The sequence below is a fragment of the Harpia harpyja genome, chromosome 20 (assembly GCF_026419915.1).
Source record: "Harpia harpyja isolate bHarHar1 chromosome 20, bHarHar1 primary haplotype, whole genome shotgun sequence".
NCBI classification, from domain to species: Eukaryota; Metazoa; Chordata; class Aves; order Accipitriformes; family Accipitridae; genus Harpia; species Harpia harpyja.
Genome location: NC_068959.1, coordinates 10,339,472 through 10,362,145, shown reverse-complemented (window position 1 = coordinate 10,362,145; position 22,674 = coordinate 10,339,472). Strand labels below are relative to the sequence as shown.

Here is a 22,674-nt window from a genome sequence, read left to right as displayed (position 1 = left end):
CTGGCAGAGCCGGTGCCCGGGCGGGCGGGGGATGGGAGCAGGCAGGAGCAGGCGGCAGGTGTGCCATGGCGGGCAGCGTCGGGCAGCGCTGCTCTGGCAGGAACCCCCCACGCCAGTGAGATGTGGCGGGGACGGGGCGCGGCGGGCAGCGATGCCCACGCACCCCCCAAAACCTGCCGCCCCGGGCCCGCCGCCCCCAACCCGCCTCGTCCCGGGAATCGCTCGGCCCCGCCCCCTCCGCCCGGCCCCGCCCCCTCCGCCCGGCCCGAACTACACCTCCCAGCGTGCCCCGCGCGCCGCCGCCAGCTCTCGCGAGAGCCGCGCGCCTATAAGACCGCCCCCGCGGGCGTATCGCGTCTCCCCTCTAGCGGCGGCGGCGGCGGCGGCTGCCCGTCCCCGCGGTCTCCGCCATGGCGCCGGCCGGCCCGCCGGCCCGCCGCCCCTCGCCCAGCCTCGGTGGCCTCAGCCGAGCCGCGGCGCCGCCGCCATGAGCTCGCGGCAGCCGGACGCTCCCGGTAAGCTCCCCCTCCCTCCCCGCGCTCCCCGCCGGCCCGGGTAGGCCGCGGCGGCGCTGAGCCCTGCCCTCTCCGTTCGCAGCGCTGGAGCAGGGCGGCGGGGCCCGCCCGGCCAAGATGTCGCTGCCCATCGGCGTGCCGCGGAGGGCTTTCAGCTACGACGACGCCCTGGAGGACACGGCGCCCATGACGCCGCCGCCCGCCGACCTGTGCGCCAACGTCCTCTGGAAGCAGCCGGTCATCCCCGAGCGCAAGTACCAGGAGCTCTCGAAGGTAGGGGCCGGCCGGTTGCCGCCGTGGCCCCGGCCCCGGCCCGGGCCGCGGCTCCCGTGTGCCGCTGCAGCCCTCCTGCCTGGCTGGTGCACGGCCCCGGGGCGAGCTGCCCTCCGCAGCGGAGACCGGCTGGGCCCCGGGAGGTGCTGGGGACAAGAGACCGGCTTTGCTGCGGTGGGAGCACCGGAGTGTGGTTGAGATAGGGGTGTTCTGGGGGTCTCCTCGCTTATGGGAGGCGTTTGTGGGTTAAAAAAAGGTGCAAGCTGTAACCAGGTGTAATTAAACTAGAGCAAAGGGGTAGATCTAGGCTGGATGTAAATTCTTTACCGTGAGGGTGGTGAGGCGCTGGAACAGGTTGCCTGGAGACGCTGTGGATGCCCCATCCCTGGAAGTGTTCAATGTCAGGTGGCACAAGGCTTTGAGCAACCTGATCTAGTGAAAGATGTCCCTGCCTGCAGCCGGGGGTCTGGACTAGATGGTCGTTGAAGGTCTCTTCCAACCCAAACTGTTCTATGAAATGTCTGTGGGGATGCTTTGAGTGCAGGATGAGCTCTTTTTAAATTTAGAGCCTGTTTTCTAAGTTTGAAGTGAAGATAAATGTTGTTGAATGGAAATAAATAACCCTGCATCCTTTTGAGCTTAACTTGTCCTTTTCACCTCATTTTGTTTTAAAATCTTTCTTGTGGAAGAAAATCTGAAGGTGTGGTTTGGCACAAAAAGCAAAATGTCCAGTCAGGGAATAGTAACTCATGTGTTAGAGGAGGAAGTCTGTGTTTCACAAGTTTTCTTGTTTTCTAGCATTCCTTGTCTGGTTCTTGGGCTGCGAGGGTCTTGTGATCAGTGGTAGAGCTATGACCACTAGATACACTGAGCAAGAAACTGATATAAGGAATGAGGGGGGAAAACAAGATCTAAACACTAGCCTCTAATCTGTGTGACGGCCGCTCTGTAAATAGTTTGTGTTTCTGAGCTGTCTGTGCAAGGGTACTCTTGCCCAATTGACCTTGAAGTCCAGTTTGCAGTTATGAGAATGGGAGTAGATATGTTCAGGTTTCCTTCCTTTTGACCTTTTTGTACTTAGACTAACAACTTGTTGGCTCTGAGCCTGGTAGGTTTGCAAATGTTGGATGCAAGTTGCTTGTTCATTGCTAAGAATTATAAGGTTCAAGCTCTAAATATTCCTGGGCTGTAGTGAGAACAGCATATGGGTTTCTTCCATGGAATGGAAGCAGGCTAACTGCTAGAGCAGCAGTTTGGGTAGTTAGAAATGTTTCCTGGCAAGGTGCTGAATTACTTTCTCATTTTAAACTGTACCCTGCTTCTTCCCCACAGATTGAGGAAGGGGATGCTAACATGAATGCACCTGTCATAACTCCTTCATCATCCACTGAAAGTGTGAACAAGGTACCTGTGGTGAAGGCCAAGGCCACTCACATCATCATGAACTCTCTCATTACAAGTAAGAACTCTCACCTCTAATGTAGTGGCTAATGGTGTGTGGGCACATGAGCATGTTCTGGCTTGGCAATGCCTCAAGGTAACTACCAGAGTTCCTGGACAGCTTGTGGGTTCAGACTGACTCTGCTCTTGAGCTGTATGAGGTTTTTTTGGAGGATGCTTCTAGAAGAAAGCAAGGAACTAGGGAATAGGCCACACTTACTGCCTCTGTGTTCCCAGGTGCTGGAGGTGGGTGGTGAGGGAGGAGTGCAGGGTACATTATCTGCTTGCTGATAGGACACTGCAGTCCATGCCACCTTGTTGCTGGAGTGCAGAGGCAGCTGCTGCTACTCTTATTAACTTGCTATTTCTGAATGATGGGTAAAGCTCTAAAATTAACCAAAGTGGTGTGGAGAGTTGACATACTGTGCTAATGGAGCACTTGATGGCATTTATGTTAGTTAATAGTAGCAGCAGCTGTCTTGCTAACTAACATTTACTTTAGAAAAAAACCCAAACCTCATAAATCATGATACTTTAAAATCAAATTGGGTCAGTTATGTTTGCAGAGAAAATATGCCCATTTACAACAAGAGGAATTATTGTTGTGTTAATCTGTCCATGCTGCCTCTTCTTTTAGCTGCTGGGATCTGAGCTTCATCTTTTCCTCCAAGCAGTGCTTCCAAAGGCTTCTAGATCTTCAGACCAGCATTGTGGAATAGCTATACATTTACACTTATTTCAGTCTTGGCTCAAAAATAACCAACACATCAGAATAATGTCAGGAATATGGACTTTCTTCTGGAAAGCAGTTCCTGTTCTAGTCTGATGATAAAATGCTAATCTAGTTAAAACCATGATGTCCTCAAAATGTTCTTGTGCAGTAAGCAGTCAGGAGCCCCAACCTACACCTGCCAGGAAGAACATTCAGTTGCAAGTTGGAAATAAACAGACAAAGGTCCTCTAGATTTCTCCTATATACAGTGCACTATCCCTGCAAATAACCTTAGCATTAATGTGGAAAGTGTTATCTGTTTTAAAGATGACATTGGGTTTTTCCAGTATCTTTCTGTGCTCTAATTCCTTTTGACTTTTTTCTTAGTTCCACTAGGGAGTGAGCATCTTATGCTGGTAGTGTGTGGGGTGGAAGGCTTATATTTTTCAGAACTGAAGTTGATATCAGTGTATTAGATGCTGGCTCTGTATTTGGCTGAAATAGCTTATTTTACCTAATCTAGAATCACTGGGAGTCTTTACCACCTGTTCTGCAAGGCTGTGATTGTCAGATTAGCTAGTGTGGGCAGTCCTTCAGAAGACTTCATTTTTTGTTGGCCAAAAAAACTCCCTTGAATCTAGAGGGCCACTTAAAATGTCCAGCTTATTGTGGTCTCCTAGATCTAGGAGGTTGTAATTAGGAGTGATGCAGCTTCTTGGGCATGATGGGTTTAATTATAGGTGTTACATTTGTAATACATGTGGTGATTTGGGACAAATCACTGCTCATCTGACTCAGGACAGTTTTCATGTCAGAGTATCTCCTTAGCTTCATCTTGCTGCCTCTGTCTACTCATCACAACATGTAGGTATGAATGATGAAAAGCATCTTGCATTTGGTTGCTTAAGTTGCCTTTGTTTGCTAGAACTGCTTGTGGTGGCATTTCTGTGTGAATATGTGCTTGTCCATTCCAGAGCAGACTCAGGAGAGCATTCAGCGCTTTGAGCAACAGGCTGGGCTGAGAGATGCTGGCTACACTCCCCACAAAGGCCTCACTACTGAGGAGACCAAGTATCACCGAGTGGCTGAGGCAGTCCACGTAAGGCTTGTTTTGCATTGGCTTTCTCTGTGTAGGTTGTGTACTAGCTTAACACCTATCTGGTGACATAACTTTTGGAGCATGTTGCCAGGACTCTCCTTAAACTGCTGCTTCTGAAGGCTTTTAGCTCATTCTGTAAAAAAGGTTACACACTGCTATTGTAAAGTTAGTGTTAGCCTTTATAGTTTTTAAACAAAGTTTTTTCTGAAATCTGTCATATTCCACAGTCATGTCAGACTATCACAGTCATCTTTCCAAGTGGGGACATCCCTACACGGAATCTAGTTTCTTGCTATACCTTTGAATGGTGCCCTCTAGTTGACTGTTGTAACTGTTTGTCCCAAGAGAACTTGCAAACTGTGCATTTCTGATGTGGAAGTTAGCAGATGAAATGGGGCTTGCCTCTTACTGGAAATAAAGAGAAAGGTCTTGAATCAACATGTTTATGATCAGCTCAGTTGCCCACAGTAATCTTGCAGTTGGAGTTTAATAGTGAACTCTTCAAGTGTAGTCCCACAAGGTCAAAGTTTCACTAACAGTATTGGTGAATTGCATTAGTGTGGCTTGGATAGCCACAGGAAACATTCTGAGATGCCTGTGTAGTTGGTGTTTGAACTGTAACTGCCCTTCAAGTGACTACTTCAAAGTTCAGTTTGTACTGTCTGGCTTGTAATAACCTGATTCACATACACCCAGTTCCTGTTTATTTTATGACCAGGTGTACTCTTCAAATGCAGTTCGTCTCGGTGTTCTAGAGCAGTGTTTCCATCCTGTTGTATGTGGATTACTTCTCAGGGTCTAGTACTCCTAGACCTTGTACCTTCTGTATGAAGTCTGGTCTCACCTTCATTAGAGAACTTGTGGGACTGAAAGCTTTGCTCTGGAAAGTGCTGGAGACAAATGGTTGCTGTGGCATTTAGACTTGTCACCAGGTAGCTGAACTGATGTGTAAGCTAGCTCTGCTACATCTGCAACCTCCCTATGAATGCTGGTATTAAAGCAGTGCATTACTGCTGGGTAGTGACTCTGAATTGCAGAGTGAGCTGTAGGTGTTATTTTACTTTGTCTAGCCTGGAGGATATCTTGAGCATAGCAGACTTCCAAAATGCTTATCTGATGTGCAAAGAAGCTTAAGGGGTGTATGCAAGTATTGTAATGCTGGGTTTAGCTGTAGGTGAAGTGACACTTAAATCCTTTATCACCTGTGATATAAACAATTGCCTGGTTTTGACAATAAAACTGGCTGTTCCTTATGTCTTGCATTTAACCTCTGTTGCTTCTGTGTTTCTCTTGCTTCTTCTAACAGAAGCTAAAAATGCAGAGTGGAGAGATGACAAAAGATGACAAACAGACTTCTTCTGCTCAGTCTACTCCAAGCAGCACTCCCCACTCCTCTCCCAAGCATAAAAACAGGTACTCTGTTCCTGGTAGACTACTGCCTCCTTTGGTTTCCTACAGGCTGCTGAGGTGGGAGCTGCTACAAATAACCTTCTTATCCAGTGAGGCACTGTCTAAGGGGTGAAATTCAGAGCCTGCTGTGGATTTGTGTTGGGTAGATCCAAATGTTGAAAGCTTGTGGAACTTGAGCATACATATCTTCATCCTGGGTGGTAACAAACCTGCTATGATTGTTTAAATTGCCCCTGATATGTAAAGTTCCTGGCACAGTGGGGCCACTTGAAATATTTATTCTCATGTTTTATACATCTCAATGATTTTTCCCTAGGGGTTGGTTTAGTCAGGGATCCTCTACTTCTATCACTGGCCCGGACTTTGCCATGGAAGCTGGTGGGGACAAATTGCCATCTGAAAGATGGAGCTTTTTTGGGCCCAAAGCCATCCAGAAATTCACCAATGATCCAGGTATGTCCTCTAAAATCTCCTGACCTGCAAGACCTAGGGGAGAACTGTCACACAGCAAACTTGCTAGCTATTTCTAGAGCCTTATCCTGCTTGCCTTGTTACTTTCTAGGACCACCTTGTGAATGTGTGCTATTCATATAATTTCTGTGCCTAAATATAAAGCAGTCGGGTAAAACCTATGCCAAGGATCTGAAAGTAGAAATAACTTGCACTGAGCTGCAGTGGAAGGGCAGGGTGTGAAGGTGACAGCTTTTTACTCTTTCTCTGCTGTCTGGTGGAACCAGAACTGGATGATGTGGAATAGGCTTTAGATGACATGAAGCTGCTTGGTCTTGCATAGGCTTTCTGTCGTGCTGGGCATCAGTGACACTGCTCACTCCTGGCAGCAGTGGAAAAAGGACTTGGCTAGTTTTCTTAGCTCTTACTGGCTATGTGGTCTTTTTTTTTTTAATCAGGAGGATTTACCATCCAATCCTATAAGGGTGCCCAGAAGCCATCCCCAATGGAGCTGATGCGTGCTCAGGCTACTAGGATGCCAGAAGATCCAGTCACCTTCAAGCCACCCAAAATGGACATTCCAGTCACAGAAGGGAGGAAGCAATCTCAACGTTCCCATAATATCAAACCTCGAGATCTGAACGTGCTCACTCCTACTGGGTTCTAGGAAGAATGCTTCTGGTGTCTTTAGCAGGCTCTGCTTCCCTGTCCCATTGTGCTGCAGTAAAATAGGAAAGTCTCCCTTCCAGCTCTTCATCTCGGAAAAGGAAACAGTTGTGACTGTCCTAAAGCCAGTCGTGGAAAAACTCCTGCACTAGTACTAAAGCAATGTAAACAATCCTGTCTGTGGTATTGCACCAGTTTGGTCTGCTAGGCTGCACTACATGTGCTTTCTGGTACACTACACCACAGTAAGACCTTGAACCATGTTTTGTGGGACAGGACTGCATGTGGTGTCCAAGCAGGTTGGCTTGTCTACCTGTAGTCTGATTGTCTTGTCCTGCTCAGTGCTGAAGTACCCTCAGGAGGACTGTGGTTCTGTCTGGCATACACAGAACACCAGCAGAAAATGACAAAAATAAGCAAGGACTGAAAACTGGACTGTTAGCTGCCAGAAAGAAGTTGCTCTGGGAATGTGGTGGGTCGGTTTTAAATGTGGCACTCCCTTACTATCCAGTGTGACCTCAGTTCAACACCTAGTATTTCATTCTTGGGATTTTTTTTAAAGGAAAAGTGGAGCAGTGACCATTCTAAGATCCTCTTATTAGAAAGGCAGGGAGCAGAATCTAATGGGGCTTGGCAGGAAGAATTGCTTCTCTTCCAACTCTTCCTGTTCCTTCAAAAAGGTGGAAATGACCAGAGCTGGTGTGGCTTGAACCAAGTAATCTTCCTCTCTTGTTTCTTCAAAACAACACTGTCCTGCCTTCTAGACAACAGACTTACAGATGTTCTGGCACTCTGGGTGCTGCTTGATTTGGGTTTTTTTCTTAGCATCTTGTATGAATCATTTAGAAGTGTATTAGACACCAGGGGCACCTCTCAAATAGGGTGTTTTGTTTCATCAGTGTTAAATGTATTTTGCAGGGCTGGGGGAGGACTGAGGGCAGATCAAGGCTAAACATTCCTCCCTGCTATGATACAGCTATATGTAACTTTTGGCCTAGTCAGAACCAGTTACTGGGAACAGTTAACACTTGCTTTTGTGAGAAGTGGGGGGTACTCCTGGCTACCATCTAATCCCTTACGCATTATAGGCAGTGTTGCTCTGTAATCTTTGCCTGTCCTGTGGCAAACACAGGTCTCTTCTCTCTTGATCTCATTGTGTTGGAGAGCTCCCTCAGCCAGCAGCAGGTTATCTGTAGTGGTGAGGTGGCAGCAGCAGCCTTGCATCTGGTATTGGAAGCTTCTGTGTTGGTGGGACTTTATACAGAGGTTACTTAACAGCTGGTAAACATTGAGCTCTGGGGTTTCTGCCTTCTCAAACCAAACATTCCTCCCAGAGGGTGAGGCAGGGTTGGCTCACTTGTCTAGCTGCTGTCCCCTCTGAAGAAGCAAGTTTTGTGGCTCTGCTTCCTTTCAAGCTTCAAGAGCACTGCCAATGATGCATTGTGTTGAAAGTTTCCCATCCAACCAGGCAGTTTTCACTGTCACCACTCATTTGCACCTTGGCAATCAGCCTCTCATTTGACATTAATTTATTTGTTGTCTGTATTCATGTCTCTAATGTGTATGATTTTTTTTTGTTTGTTACAAGAAAATAAAATCCTTGTGAATGGAGGTCCGTGGTGTGTGTTAGCACTGGCAGAGCATTTGTGGAAATGTGGATCTGTCCAGTGAGTGTGGGGTCAAGGTTCTGCCTAATAAGGCTCTGGCAGCACTTGCAGTAGGGTAAAATGTTTGCTCTGTAGAACTCCCTTTTGACAGGGAGACTAGGTTTAAAGCTGGACTCAGTCCTGTCTTAGGGCTCGTGCGGATGAAACTAAACATGAAATCTTCATGTTTCCTTGAGCTATTCAAATGGTGATTCTTCATGTTCCTGAGATTGCTTCTCTTGCAGCTTGTGTGCTGTGTTTGCACCTGTACTGTGGAGGGGGGCACAGGTGTGGGAGCCAGGCTGGTATTTGTCTAGAGGTGCCCAGCTCCCAGTGGTGTGGCCATCTCTGCTTTGCCTTCCTCTGAAAAGTTCTGGTTTGAGTGCGGTTGCAGCATTTGTAGTTGCCAAAGTACTGCTGATAGAGCAGTACTTGTTCTCCTGGGGTGGGGATGTCTGAGCTGAACACTGGTGTTTTCTGTGCTCCTGGAATGTTAGCAGAACTAAACGTGATGAAATAGATCCTGAAGCACCCACGTACTCTGGTACAGGCTGCTGCTGCAGGCCTTGGTTGCACAGGCTGATCTCATAGTTTAGTTTGGAAAAGCTGGGGTTAAAGTGTGGTGTCTTGGTGTGATATTCTACTCTGTGTTTTACTCCAGCGTCGTTCTTGGGGATATCTCCAACATACCAGAAAATAACATCCATAACTGGGCGTCTTGCTGGAATGCAGCTGCTTTTCTAGTCTAATGATAGAGATCTAATCCAGTTAAAAGGACCTAACTGGAAAATATACCTGGATGAGCATATCATGCAGGAAGAGCAGCTTTCTAGAGCAGGGAGTAGGTGGAGTTTGCACTGTTGGGAATGCTTCTGGCTACTACTCCCAAAACAGACTTTCACTTTTCCCTGGATGGCTTATCCCTGGATTAGAGGGGCAATGTCATGCAGACAAGTGGTTTGTTCTACATCTGGCAGTTGGGAAGAGGCTTCCTAAAGAACAAGGAGCAAACCTGTGAGCCCCAGATCAGACCCTTCCAAAGTGTTCTGGGCTAACTGAAACCAGGCTTCTGGATGAGGCCTCACTGTGCAGCAGTAACATCAGGACTACTCCATTCCTGGCTGTGACTCTGCTGCTCAATGCTTGTAGGCTCTGGTCTCCTGATTAGGACCCTGCTAAGGGTTGCCTACCACAGGGGCAGATAAAGGGGTAGTGGGCAGCTACAGGAGCCTTTCTCCCACTCCCGACCTCTGTTGCTTCTGAACTGTCTGAGGAGATTTTCCATAGAAATGCCTAATTGCTCTCTGATCTCAGCTGTGGTTTGATTTGATGGCAGTGTATTTGAATTGAATATTCATCATAACACGCATGCCTGCCTGCACTGCAGACACTTCAGGGCATTCTGGAAGAGGTGCAGCTTTTTCAGCTGATGCTGCTATCCAGTCCTCCCTCTTGACAGGCTAATCACCTTAGGCAAAGTAATATAGATGTATTTGATTTGGAACAGAAATGTTCCTCTCCTGAGGACTGACCAGCATGGCTGGGGGATCTCTGCACTGTGAGCGCCTTCACTGCGGCCCACACCTGTTCTTTTTTCCTCAGTTATCACCTTTTCCTAAATATCGAACAGGTATTTTGGCATTTTGCTTGCTGTGCAAACTATTGTCAGTTTATGGCTGCAATAGTCTAATGCTATCCCAAGATACAGCTGACAGAGCTCTGCACTTCCTTTGGGCAGGGCTGGCACCAAGATGGAAGTCTCAGCAAATATGAAAATAATTTATTTTTCAGAAGAGTACAAAGTGCCTTGTAAAACTGTAGGATGAGGTAAGTTTGAAAGGAAATTCTGAGACCATGTGAACCAGACATTTTTCCAAAGAAATGTATAAACAAACCCCCATGATGTATGACACTTAAGACTGCAGCATGAGATGGGGGTTTTGGTGCGGTTTTATAGAGGAAACATGAAGCTCTCTGTCCCCCCTGCTGCAGTGGTTGTCTCCATCAGGTAGCAGTGACAATGAGGAACAACTCCTGAAGTATGGACAATTTCTCCATGATCTGCAGGGGAAAAGGCTGCCCCAGGACCTGCTGCATTCGGCTGATGAAGTCCTCTACCTTAAGTTGAATGTCCACATGGCTGATGTCATCGCTGTCCTGGAGCTTGGGCTTGGCTTTCTGAATGATCAAGTCCATCCGGTCAATGAGTGAGCTCCGCAAGTGGTCTGCAAGAAGAAATGCCGGTGGGGAGAGGCAACACACAGTGGGCTGCCTGACCTGTTCAGGGACAGATCGCAGTGTGCCACAGGCAGCGCTGTGCTGTGGTGAGGAGCGGTTGGGAACTGTGCCGATCCTCTCATGGTTATCCTTGATGCTTCTGCACAAGACTAGCCCGGTGGAAGACGGAACTGTCCCCTCCTGGAGCTCAGTCTGCATGTGGAGAGAACCCAAGAAATGGGGAGGGGGCAGGGCTTGTAGCATCCTTTTCTCCTATGCTAGTGGCAGACTGGACAGCTGTCCAGCTGCAAAGGAGAGTCCCCAAAGGGTTTAACAGCAGTGATTGTCTGGAGCTTCAGGGAGAGTAAGACTCTATGCACATGTGATGGTGGGTTCCTCTGCATCTCTATGGCAGCCTTAACCCTGGGCTAAAGCAGCTGAAGTTGGGAAAAGGACTTGAGGAATTTTCTGGTAAAATAACTTTAGGGAGTTTTAGGGAGTGTTTTATGACTGTGCTGCTCTCCTGGGGTCAGAAATGCTGCTCCTTCCATGGCTATTGTGGGTGATGCTCCCTGCCCAGTCTAAGTGCTGAGTGTGTGCTGTGTGCTGGCTTTACCACCCCTTTGCCTTCTGCTTTTCCTCTTAAGTCACCCTATTCTTCCACCCACTGTGTGTGCAACTTAGACAATAGTGAGTACAAAGCACCCTGTTGTGTTCTTCCTAGTGCTGGGATTAATCCTTTAGGAAGTAGGCTGTTTCTTAGGGGCTAAACTTGGCAGAGCAAACCGAGTGCTCTGCTTGATGCAACATCACTTCTTTGCTCTGACTGCTGGGAATAGTTACTAGCATGGAAGGAGGCACATTATCGTTCTAAGACTCAGTGGCTGTGAGTTCAAGAGTGATGAGAAGAGAGGAGGAAGGGTACTTTGGCTGTTCCACTGCAGCCTTTTGATAAGCTCATGTTTATTAAGGCCAGAACAGGCTGCTTACCCAGTATTACATTTTGGTAACTCATCAGCAGCAAACTCAAGTACTGCAGCATCTCATCCCATCTTTGCCATGTTGGTGTTTCATCCTATGACAGGAGACAGTATTTGGTTATTAGAAGAGTTTTTTTCAAGAGAAAACAAGGTAAAGGAGAGGTTGGACTGGATACCTGGTATTGCAGCAGCACAGAGGAGTGATTCAGGAAATACAGGATCTTGGCCAGAGACAAGGGCAAGGTTGTGGGCATGTCGCAACTGTGTTGGAACAACAGCTCTAGCAGTTTGCAGCGCAGGAGCTGGCTCTCCATGGTGTTTAAGAAAGCTTCCCTGGAAGACAAAGGTATTTACTCTGGGGGAGACAGCATAGACTGACCAGGGACAACTGCTCTAGCATGTTCCTGTTGTCCTGCTGGTGCTGATCTGGTGCAGGGGCTGCCCAGCAGTGCAGTGGAAGGAAAACCACCAGATGTGAGAGACACCTTTGTTATGCAGCTTGGCCATGGATATGTTTATGTCCTTAGTCTGACCTGTGGCAACTCGAGGTTGCTACGGTCTGCGAAGCAAGCTTATCTGCTTCACTTCACCCTGCCCTACAGCCTGTGTGGAAGTTACCCATTCCTGCTGACTCACAGGGAGCACAGCCAACCAAGTGTGAAGTGGGGTCAGTGGCCAGCCAGATCTAGATCTGTCCTGGGAGGAGCGATAGCTTGGTTAGAGTCAGTTTGGCTTGATCAGACCCAGTGTGCGCTCAGAGTTCTGCTAAAAGGGTCTGAAAGGGCTGCCTGGTGGGGCTGGCAAACATGGGTTTGAAACATCTGTGGGTCTAGTGGTCTTGTGCTTATGGTACAGCCACTTAGGCCCTTGTGCTTTGGCTTGAGATACTGCATTTCCTGGAGAAGCAAACAAAAGGATGGCAAGGCAAAGCTGTAAGAACTGCATTGTGTTTCTGATGAGCTACCCAGCTGCACCTGGGAACCAGTGAAGTTTGCCAGTACTTGACTGTGCTGATGCAGAGTGCTGCATTTCAGACCCTCTTTACAGTTTTAAGGTCCTGCAACTTTAACAAGTGGGAAAATCCACTGTTCTCAGCAACACAGCAGCTGGGTAGATGCATTCAGCTGGTGATGTTGTATCTCCATGGGAGATACAGTCATGGTCTTGCTGGCTGGGTCATAAATGAGCTTGTCTTTCTATACCCTGTCGGTACTTTATGCATCCAGACTTGGATGTAAATCGGGAATAAGACTATTGCTCACACAGGCAGATGCTGCTTTGCACATGTTTCTCTCACCTTTGGCTCCTCAGGGGAATATTCAGTATAAATGGGAATATCACATCTGCGATCTTACAGGAGCTGCAGTTGGGAGATTTGTCCACTTCCACTGCGATGGACAACATCCGCTGGAGCAGGAGCACCACCCTAGGTTAGAGAGACAGTCATCATCAGGAGGCACTACCCCTGGGCTTGCAAAGTAAAGCAGGGGGGACGGCACCTAGTTCAGCCTCATGCCTTGCAGTGAGGGACATGGGGGAACGTAGCAGGCTAGATTTGGTGTCTCTTGGTGGCTTTTGAATCTGATGCTCTTGGAAGCAGAGCTTAATCTCCAGATGGGCCCCTGGGAGGTCTCAGCTGCTGTACTGCATATTGGTGGAGCAGCACAGGGTAGCCTGAGCTATGGGCCAAGAGCTCCAAGCCTTAGGCTACATGCAAGAGGAGGATGCTTATTGAGCCAGTTTCCTACCAGGTGAGGAAGTCTCTTGCTCACCAAGTCTATGTCTGCCCAAAGGAGAATCAGCAAAACTGGTCACAGGTACAGCCTGGCTTCCTTGACCTGACAGGGAGAGACTCTGGCTTCTCCTGGACTTGGGCCGCATGATAATGCCAGCAGGGAGTCAGGGCTTTTGGTGCTTACTTCTGGGCAAAGAAAGCTGGTGGAGCCACCTCTGTCTGGTCAGTGCTGGCCAGCTGTAGTGCAGATGAACTGTGTTCAGCCCTTGCTTCTGCTGAAGAGGATGTAGTTTCTTGCGGCTGCTCCTGGGGCTGGGAGAACCCAACTCCTGTAACTGCTGCGACCAACCATTCGACCACTTCCCTGGTGGGGAAGAAACAGGAACTTTAATGGGGATGGGCCTGGTTTTGCTGCATTCTGACCTCTAGATCCACTTGGAGCTTGAGGAAAGGCCCTGGGGATGAAGAATATGTTCCACTTGCTTGGACAGGTTAGGGAGTAGTTCTGTTGAGCAGCAGATTTATATGCTTGTCAACAGGACTGCCTCCTCAATCCTGTTCTGAGCAATGCAAATCTGACCTGATTCCTGGGAAAAGCCTGCTAGGTTGCAGCTGGAAAAGCCTTGCATCATCTCTGGTGGCTGGCTTTTGTAAACCTGCTCCTGTTCTTTATACTTGGGCCCTACACTTCCCTCTGTCTCCCAAGCTTGTTTCCTGGAAAGTGAAAGTCTGACCTGGAGTTTCAACAAGTGTTCCTTGAGCCCCTGCCTCTCAGCATCTGGTTAGAGAACAGGGGAGGAAGAGGTGTCCCTTACTTGACATTGTTGAAGCACGTGTCACATGAAAGCACTTTCTTGGCAATCGACTTCTGCAGCAGGCGCAACCTCAGGTTCTGCTGGAAGTCATCCTCCAGGGTCTGCACCACGTACTGCAGGAACAGGAGCCGGCCAGGGGGCTTCTCCTGAGGGCAGATGGAGGTGGTATGAGCCTGGCAGAGCTGCACGGCAAGCAGCACCAGGGAATTTGGCTGTCTTGGGAATAGGCTGATGTACATGACTGAGGAGTAGCTCCAGGAGGGGCTGCCTGGTTCAGGCAATGCCCTAGGGGCGTTGCTGGACCTGTTCTACCATTGTGCTAGGGCTGTGACCCACAGAGGCTTTATCTGTTGCTGTGCCTTCTTCAGATGAGACAACCTGCCTACAGCTGTGCAGCAGGTTAGGGAGCACTGTGGATAAATGCAAGATACCCAACTGGCACTTGCTGCCCTCAGCAGCTGCAATAAAACTACATGTTGGACTGGCCCATTCTGCAGCAGATCACGGCCATGCGAGGCCCTGGGGCAATGCCTACCCTCAAGCACTGCGTACTGGATGATCCCTGCCCCATGTGACATACACGGTGCCAAGTACCTGGTCCTCCATGATGTATTTCAGCAGCGTCCAGTCCCATCCCACTGTGGCGGTGTTGGCTGGATGGAGCCTGCAAGGACAGCACTGTCCATTTGTGCTGAACTGCCCGACTGTCTGGAGGCATGGCAGCCTCTGGCCCTTCCCCAGCCCCACTTACTCAGGGGTCTGCCCTGCCTTCTCCTCTCCAGCTTTGCCCTCTCCCTTTCTCCTCCCCTGACCATGTTCATTTTTTGGAAGAACCTGACTGGGGCTTTACTCTGTGGAGAGGCCCAGGACTCCTGGGCCTGTGGCCTCACAAAACATTGTGCCTCTGCGGGAACCCTGAGGGCAGCAGGGGAACTGCTCCAGCCACCTCCAGCCCAGGGAAGGTGTTTCTGCCATGTCACAGCTGTGAAGAATGAGATCTGTGCTTCAGGAGCAAGGCAAACACACTCCTCTGTCCTAGAGAGCTCCCTGGTGTCACAGGTTGTCCCTGACCCACCCTCAGACAGCCCTGGGTGTGCCTGTGCTGATAACAGGAGGCAGGGGCAGGAGGATCATCCTGGGTTATAAGGGGAAATTGCTCTCTGTTCTGTGAGTGAGGACCATGGAGAATAACCTTTATGCTGGGCAGGTCCCCGGGAGCACCTAGCCAGCCCTAGGGCACAGTGGCAAAGGGAACACATACATTTGGATCTTCATCAGCAGCATGTAGGTGTCCTTCAGGATCTCCCCTTGCTGGGGATTCAACAGGACCTGTCTGATCAGGTGGGAGATGATTTCTTTGGGGGGATAGTGCTGGCGGGAGACGAACTCGCTCAGGAAATGCAAGGTGCCCTCTTGGAAGTTCTCCTCCATGGTGGTACGCACCATGCTCAGCTTCCCGCTGGGAATAAGCTCAGGTTTCTGCTGCATACAAGGCAAGACAATGGGTGTAAGCCAGCTCCCCCTGACACAGAGGAACCCAGCTGTGATGTGGGGCCCACCGTGAAGGGAACTGCAATAACCAGAGATCCCAACTGCCTGGCAAAACTTCCCCCAAAAGGGGAAGTGGAGCAGGGGCAGCCCTGCTCCATCCTCTATCACAGGGGCTGCTCTGAGCAGGCTCCGACTGGGCTTGGCAGCGGCTGTTCTGAACCCCATTTACCTGCTGTGTTTCCCTGTTGGGTGCTACGCCTTGGAGGAAGAGGTGCTGAACTCCGCTTCTCCTGAAATAGTGCAGTTTGTTCAGCCAGGCCTTGCTGTCAGCCTTGGTCCTGGTTGGGTTCACTTGCTGGACTGCTTTGTGTGGCGGTACGTTGCCTGCTTCCAGCAAAGGCCCTTGGGCCTTCCCTGGGGTTGTGGGGATGGCTGGGGCAGAGCTCTGCCTTGGGGGGAGCTCCCTTTGCTGGCAGAGGTGGGGAGTCTCTTCCTCTGGGCCACTGGCTCTCCAGCTGCTGCTGCTGCTGTCCAGGCTGGAAGGGGACAGGGACAGCAGGTCTGAGTCCAGCTGCATGCTGGCCAGGGAGCCCAAGTCACTGTTAAAAGTGGTAGTGCTGCAGTTCTGCTCTGGGCTGCAGGAGGAGCCATGGCAGCTGGAGGCAGGAGAGAAGCAGCTGCAGTTCTCTGCACTTTCTGCTGTGTCTGTGGTGGCACTGGGCTCTGCGGGAGCACCGTGCCAGGGCGCTGCAGGGCTTGGCCCTGCCATTGACTCCGTTTCTTGCTTTGTGGTGGAGCAGACCTGGGGATGGGATGTGTGTGCCGCTGGGGCAACAGGCACCTGCCCGGGGTCCTGGTCAGCCCAGCTGGTGGTGTGGGGAGGGCTGCATGTGTCCTCCGTCAGGTCAATGATGGTGAAGCTGCTCCACGGTGCTGGGTCTGTGCTCGTGTCCTCGCAGGTCAGATCGATGATCTCCTGTGGGGACAGAGGGGCCAGTGCTGTCAGTGATGGTGGCACCTGGGTGCCTCGGTCCTCCCCTGCCAGGGACCTCTGCTATGGTGGCACTGTTGCCCCAGCCCAAGGGGGAAAAGGCGCTCATTGGCACCAGCCCAGGAAGAGAAACCAGGGGCAAAGACCCCACTGCCTGGCTGAAGGGATGGGGCAGCCTGCGGGGTAGTGGCCCCAAGCTCTGGTGTCAGCGTCCCCCAGCAGCATGACTAAGCCCAAGCCTGACCTGGGCTCTTCTTCCCTGCTCCTGGCAGAGACAAACCCCCCGCTCCCCCCAGGGCCCCTTATGGCAAACGGCCGTGTCCTCTGCTCCAAACACATCTCACCTTGGCCCAGAGTGGGCCTGGCCTGCCCAGCTCCCTCCTGGCATGGGGAAATGCCAGCCCTGCTGGGGTGCCCAGGGAGGGCAAGGGGAGTGCAGCAAGTGCTCCTGTCCCCCATCCCCAGGGGCTCCTGCCCGGTGCTGGCAGGAGCAGCGCAGGATCCAAACCTCGGCACCCCCCCTTGCGGCACGACCTCACCCGCTACGTGGACAAGAGCGGCAAGGAACAGAGCTACTTTCACATTTCATGGCACCAAGCCAGAGCTACAGCAGCCCTGAGACTTTGGGGACTCCCATCCAGGACTCGCCGGGTGATGCAGCACCCGGAGCTCCAAGGACGCACCTGTCTGAGGGGCAGCAGGAGCAGGCAGGGGAAGGCAGCTGTGTCTGCACCACTGGCAGGCAGGACACGGCGCTTCTCAGGATCTCGACGTGCCCGGGAGGGGTCAGAGACTGTTTGCTCTTGGAAAAAAAAACCCCTCAGCGTCTCAAAGCAGGAACATGTTTTGTGGACAATTTAAATCCATTTTTTCTCCCCCCGACTCAGACCTGCTGCCTTTCCCAAGGAGAGGCCGCATGTAGCCTGTGGAGGTGACAAAACCCAGCAGGCCTCGCCTGCTCGGGAAGCCGCTGGAGCCGAGGAGGGCCAGGGCTTGCCCCGGCTCCAGCCAGCCCCGCCGCACCGGACACTGTGGAACTGCTGGCGTTTGAAAACTGCACCAGAACCGGGGCCAACGGTGCCCAGTGGGGGGGTGGACAGACCAATTCCCCCCCCGGCCCCGGGGCTGTGCTTCGCCGGGGGCCTCGTGCCCTGAACCGCCGCACCGGCCCACTGTCGTCCCCCCCGCGTCCGCGGGGTGGCCCAGGTGAGGGGGACGGCGGCCGCCCTGCCATGGCCCGGGGCTGTACCCAGCAGGGTGCCCGGAGGGCTGAGAACCCTCCTCCAGGTGCAGCCGAGGGGACCGTGACGCTCCGTGGCTGGGGTCTTCCTGGGGGGAACGCGGCCAAGGAGGCCGGGACCCCCGGGGGGACACGCTTGGGGACGGGGCCTCTGCTGGCGGGAGGCGGCCGAGGGGACCCGAGCCCTCCTGGGGGAGACTGGGGAGTCCCTGAGGCATGTGGCTGGGGCCAGGACTGTCCTGTGAGGGACGTGACCGAGGGGAACCGGGCTCCCCGGGAAAACACGGCCGGGGCTCCGGGCCGGCTGCGCCCCGCCACGGCCCTCGAGGCTTTCTGTCCCCGCGCGGCTCCCGTCTCCGCCCGCGCTCTGCGGCCGAGGCGGAAGCGCCGCCATCTTTGTGAGGGGCAGGCGGCGCCGCGCCCGGCGGGAGGCCCCGCCGCCGCCGCCGCCCCGGCCCCGCCCCGCCTGGCCCCGCCCCGCCCCGGGGGCCGCCGACTCACCGCAGGGGGCGGCAGCACGCGCCGCCGCGGCGGCGGACGGCGACAGCGACGCCGGAGAGGCGGCGGCGAGCGGCTGCCCTCAGAATCCGAGTTGCTTATGAGGAGGACGCTGTCGGCCATCTTCGCGGCGGGCGGCGGCTCCGCCCCTCCTCCGTCGTCGTTCCCCCCCGTCCCGTCCCGTCCCGTCCCGGCGGCGGCGGCAGCGCTCGGGCCGCGGGCCGGGTCGGGCCTAGGGGGTCGGCGGAAGCTGCGTCAGTCGCGGCGGCGGGGCGGGGCAGTGGTGGCGGCGGCCCTCCCGGTCGCGGCGCGGCGCCGCCGCCATGGCGCTGTCGCCCTACGTGCAGGCCATGCAGGAGCTGTTCCGCGCCAACACCCGGAGCCGCGAGTTCCCGGCCCACGGCGCCAAGGTGCACTCGGTGGCCTGGAGCTGCTGCGGCCGCCGCCTCGCCTCCGGCTCCTTCGACAAGACCGCCAGCGTCTTCCTGCTCGAGAAGGACCGGCTGGTGAGTTCCTCCGGCGGCCGTTCGGTACCGGGCCCCGGGGGACACCTGGAGCGGCCAATCGGACCGGTACCCGGGCGCCCCGGGAGCCCTTGGGCTGGGACTTGTGATTGGGGTGGTACGAGGGACCCCCCCCGCCTCGGGCTCGACCAGTAGCCCCGGTGGTCGGTACCAGGCCTGGAAGCGGGGACTCGGGTCTGTACCGGGAAGAGGAGCATCGCCAAGGTCCCCGCAGGCCAGTGCCGGGGCCAGGGAGCTGGGACTGGAGCTGGTGCCTGGCTGGGGAGGTGGGGAGGGCTCCTCCATCCTGGCCGGCGGTGGGTGACTGAAATGGCGGTGGGGCTCTGGGCTGGGCTTCCGCCCCATCTGGTAACCCGCAGCGGAGTGGGGCGCAGTATACTGGGATGCGGGACAGAAGGGTGGGCAGAGCCGGGCTCATCTCTCCCGTCAATGGCTGTCTTCCCCCTCCAGGTGAAGGAGAACAACTACCGGGGCCATGGGGACAGCGTGGATCAGCTCTGCTGGCACCCCAGCAACCCTGACCTCTTTGTCACGGCATCCGGGGACAAAACCATCCGCATCTGGGACGTCCGCACCACCAAGTGCATCGCCACTGTCAATACCAAAGGTGAGTCCCTGTCTTCCCAGGAGGGCCGTTGGGTCCCAGCAGGACCTCAGCTGCGTGGGACCTGTGTGCAGTGGTGCAGTGCTTTGGACCCTTCTTGTGGGTATTGGTGATCGGGACATCTTTGCTGACTGCTTTCATCTTTGTGTTGCACTGATCTGTAAGAAGCAGTAGTGAATGTGAGGGCTGGTTTACTCTGGTGTCAGGATTGGAGAAACTATTGATACATGATGCTGACTCTTAAAATGTCCTGCGTACTTGTGTCTGGAGTCTGCGGGCTGCAAGGCTGGAGGCTGGGGAAAGGCACGTTTGCAGAGAGCCATGGTGGAAGTAAAAGTTTGCGCGGATTCAGAAAGAGATTGTTCGAATTTATGGGCTGGTTAACCCAGATACTATCTCTGCCCTTGGAAATCTCCAATTTTGAATTGTTGGGGTTGGAAATGGCGCTGTAAGATGGCAAACAGAAACCTGCCTTGTTCTTACTGTCGTTCATATGTGTTTATTGTTGGCCTCTGCTTTTTGTGGATCTCGAAGATCACTGGATTCAGAGGATCTTTGAGTTGACCTTGTTTGGTGGTTGCTGCGGTCCCATCTTGAGTGAAACGGGAAGGGCAGTGATGCAGTCATATTGGCTTGAAGCTGTGGTTCTGTCAAGTTTAATTTTCAATAACTCTATGTATTTGCTGGACAGCTGCTGTATAGGGTTTGTGTATTAGACTGCAGACCTGGCAGTCTTTCCCATTTGGGAGTGGTTTGGAGTTAGTGGAGCAGATTGTGGCCTTGGATCAGGAATAAATGCCACCTGTCTGCTTAACTTATGGCTGCTGTGGATTGTTGGGTGGAAACGGGACCTGCTGCCTTTCTGTCCCTCCAGGGGAGAACATCAACATCTGTTGGAGCCCTGACGGACAGACCATTGCAGTGGGGAACAAGGATGACGTGGTCACTTTCATTGATGCCAAGACGCATCGCTCCAAAGCTGAGGAACAATTCAAGTTTGAGGTGAATGAGATCTCCTGGAACAACGATAACAACATGTTCTTCCTCACTAACGGGAACGGCTGCATCAACATCCTCAGGTAGGTGCCCATGGCAGTGGGTGGGCAGGGTAGCGGGGCTGGCTGCAGCAGACATCACTCTGCAAGCCCCTTTGCTGCTTTTGAGGAACTCAAGTCCCACACCCCAGCAATTTCCACCCCTCTGGTGGGAATGAACTTGCCTGGAGCTGCTTGGCACTCAAGGTTTCCGAGAGCGTGGCCTTGGAGCAGTTTGGTTTGCTCACAGTCCCAGTGTGCCTCATGCCTGCCCTGCTTGTAGACGAGCCCTACGCTTCTCTCACTGCTTCCTGCCCTCTCCCTTCATCTCTGCAGCTACCCAGAGCTGAAACCCATTCAGTCCATCAACGCCCATCCTTCAAACTGCATCTGCATCAAGTTTGATCCCATGGGAAAGTACTTTGCCACAGGCAGTGCTGACGCGTTAGTCAGCCTCTGGGATGTGGATGAACTGGTGTGTGTGAGGTGCTTCTCAAGGTAGGTAGCGCTGTCCCGAAGCTGTTTGCCTCCCCTCACCGGTGACCGTGCGGGAGGTGGCTCACTGTCTGCTTTGCTTTGTTGCTGCAGGCTTGACTGGCCCGTGCGAACACTGAGCTTTAGCCATGATGGGAAGATGCTGGCATCAGCATCAGAAGATCACTTCATTGACATTGCAGAGGTGGAGACAGGTAATGGTTTGACTTTTGGGGAACGGCAAAGAGGGAATCGGATGGAGAAGTGCTGGTGTAGCTGGGAGGGCACTGGGAGTATCAGTCTGCTAAGGAAGACCTTGGCTGCATAGAGCAGAGTGCCGTGAGGGGGAGCCTCTGCCTCGTTAGTCTGTGGTAGACATGCCTGTCATGTCTGTGCCTTGTCACCAGGTGATTAAAAGGCGCTGAAGCAGTGTTTGTTCCTCCTCTGCCCTGCGCGGGAGAGAAGCAGCAGGTGCTTGGCTCTGGTGTGTGCTACGGGGCAGCATGCAGTGGAGGGCTGGAGGCTCTCCAGGCTGACGTGGCCCCTTTTCCATGCAGGAGAGAAGCTCTGGGAGGTGCAGTGTGAGTCCCCCACCTTCACAGTGGCCTGGCACCCGAAGAGGCCACTGCTGGCCTTCGCCTGTGATGACAAAGATGGCAAATACGACAGCAGCCGGGAGGCAGGCACCGTCAAGCTCTTCGGGCTCCCCAATGACTCCTAATGAAACCGCACCGGGCGAGGCAACGCTTCCCTGCTCTCGGGGACATGAGAGTGCTTAGTTAGTATAGGTCGGGGTAAGGAGATGGCTCCCCTCCTTGCCTGCTTGGCAGTACTGTGACCTTTGGCTGTGGAGCGCGTGCTGCTCTTGGGAGCATTTGTAAAAAAGCAGCTTGTGTGCTGGGGAGGGTGGGGGGGATGCTAGCAGGGCCCCCCTCCTGTCTGAGGGCTGCCGCCTCCTCTCTGGGGCGTGGGGGGCTTGTTCCAAAGGCAAGCGGCCAAAGAAAGTCAGTCACTGAAGGTGACTGCTGAGGAGCCTCCCATGAGAGGAGCTCCGCTCTAGCCAGGCTCCCCAGCAGTGATAAGCTATGTGACTGTCCCCTTGTCCCCAAAGGCGGGTGGTGAGGGCAGCCCTGGGAGCACAGTCTGCCCCTTCCCCTCCCAGACATCCCGTGTCCCTTCCCCGCACTGGGGCAGCGAGGGGAGGGTGGGGGGATGCAAGCTGGGGGATGTTTCCCCAGCTGGGGCTTTTTTTTTTTTTTTTTTTTTTTTGTATCTGTGGTTTTTTCTAATTTTGATAAATCCTCTTCCATAATGAAGGTGCCTGTGGCTGCTGTGGGGGAATAAGGGGGGTGCTGAGCTGCTCTCCTGTGAGCTTCTCTCCCTTCCCCTGTCTCCTTCCCCTTGGCCATGGCAAGGCCCCGGCTGCAGGGTCTGTGTCGAGGGGCTGTCCCCCTTGTCCCCACTGTCACCATCTCCTGTCCTGCGTTGTCACCCCACCAGGGGGCACTGTGCCCCCACGCTGGGGACAAGTGACACAGGGACACTGCACAGAAGATGGGGACAGCCGCAGGGACCTGTCCCGGTCCCGTAACCCTGCTCCCGCCTGGCAGCACCCCGCATGGATGGAGCAGGGCCGTGGCCCCAGCAGAAGATGCTGCCTGTCCCACGCTGTGGCCACCGGCCCTGGGCAGAGCCTTTCCCTGCACCCCTGCCAGGGGTGACAAGTAGTGCCTCCCATATCCCCGCTCCCCAGGGAGAGCTGTTGGGCTTTCTTCCCCCCTGCGCTGGCATGCTGGGTCACAGGGGGGACAGTCACTGCAGAGAAGGTGTGGATGCAGCCTGCCTGCGATGGAGACCTTG

General features: G+C 53.3%; 3 protein-coding genes across 7 annotated transcripts; 2 read left to right on the top strand and 1 right to left on the bottom strand.

Annotated features, from left to right (window-relative positions):
* Positions 1–377: 377 nt before the first annotated feature.
* On the top strand, positions 378–8,176 carry KIAA1191 (KIAA1191 ortholog). Its single transcript, XM_052816175.1, has 7 exons — positions 378–515; positions 598–788; positions 2,121–2,247; positions 3,915–4,039; positions 5,346–5,452; positions 5,766–5,902; positions 6,358–8,176. The coding sequence occupies exons 1-7, from the start codon at positions 488–490 to the stop codon at positions 6,564–6,566; spliced, it is 924 nt and encodes a 307-aa protein (XP_052672135.1). The 5' UTR covers positions 378–487; the 3' UTR covers positions 6,567–8,176.
* A 1,800-nt stretch (positions 8,177–9,976) lies between these two features.
* SIMC1 (SUMO interacting motifs containing 1) lies at positions 9,977–18,320 on the bottom strand. Of its 5 annotated transcripts, XM_052816173.1 has the most exons (11): positions 18,182–18,306; positions 17,124–17,242; positions 15,679–16,425; positions 15,220–15,440; positions 14,553–14,622; positions 13,959–14,104; positions 13,328–13,507; positions 12,706–12,834; positions 11,585–11,741; positions 11,419–11,503; positions 9,977–10,436 (listed from the first exon to the last, which is right to left on the bottom strand). In XM_052816173.1, exons 3-11 carry the CDS (start codon positions 16,216–16,218, stop codon positions 10,216–10,218), a joined length of 1,749 nt encoding a protein of 582 aa, XP_052672133.1. In that variant the 5' UTR covers positions 16,219–16,425; positions 17,124–17,242; positions 18,182–18,306; the 3' UTR covers positions 9,977–10,215. The 5 variants fall into 5 exon arrangements, with proteins under 5 accessions (XP_052672133.1, XP_052672129.1, XP_052672130.1 ...); XM_052816169.1 differs by lacking the exon at positions 17,124–17,242 and having other exon boundaries at positions 18,182–18,320; XM_052816170.1 differs by lacking the exon at positions 17,124–17,242 and having other exon boundaries at positions 15,220–15,437; positions 18,182–18,320.
* Positions 18,320–22,130, top strand: THOC3 (THO complex subunit 3). Its single transcript, XM_052816174.1, has 6 exons — positions 18,320–18,684; positions 19,153–19,309; positions 20,181–20,385; positions 20,677–20,838; positions 20,929–21,029; positions 21,372–22,130. The coding sequence occupies exons 1-6, from the start codon at positions 18,502–18,504 to the stop codon at positions 21,533–21,535; spliced, it is 972 nt and encodes a 323-aa protein (XP_052672134.1). The 5' UTR covers positions 18,320–18,501; the 3' UTR covers positions 21,536–22,130.
* Positions 22,131–22,674: the final 544 nt, after the last annotated feature.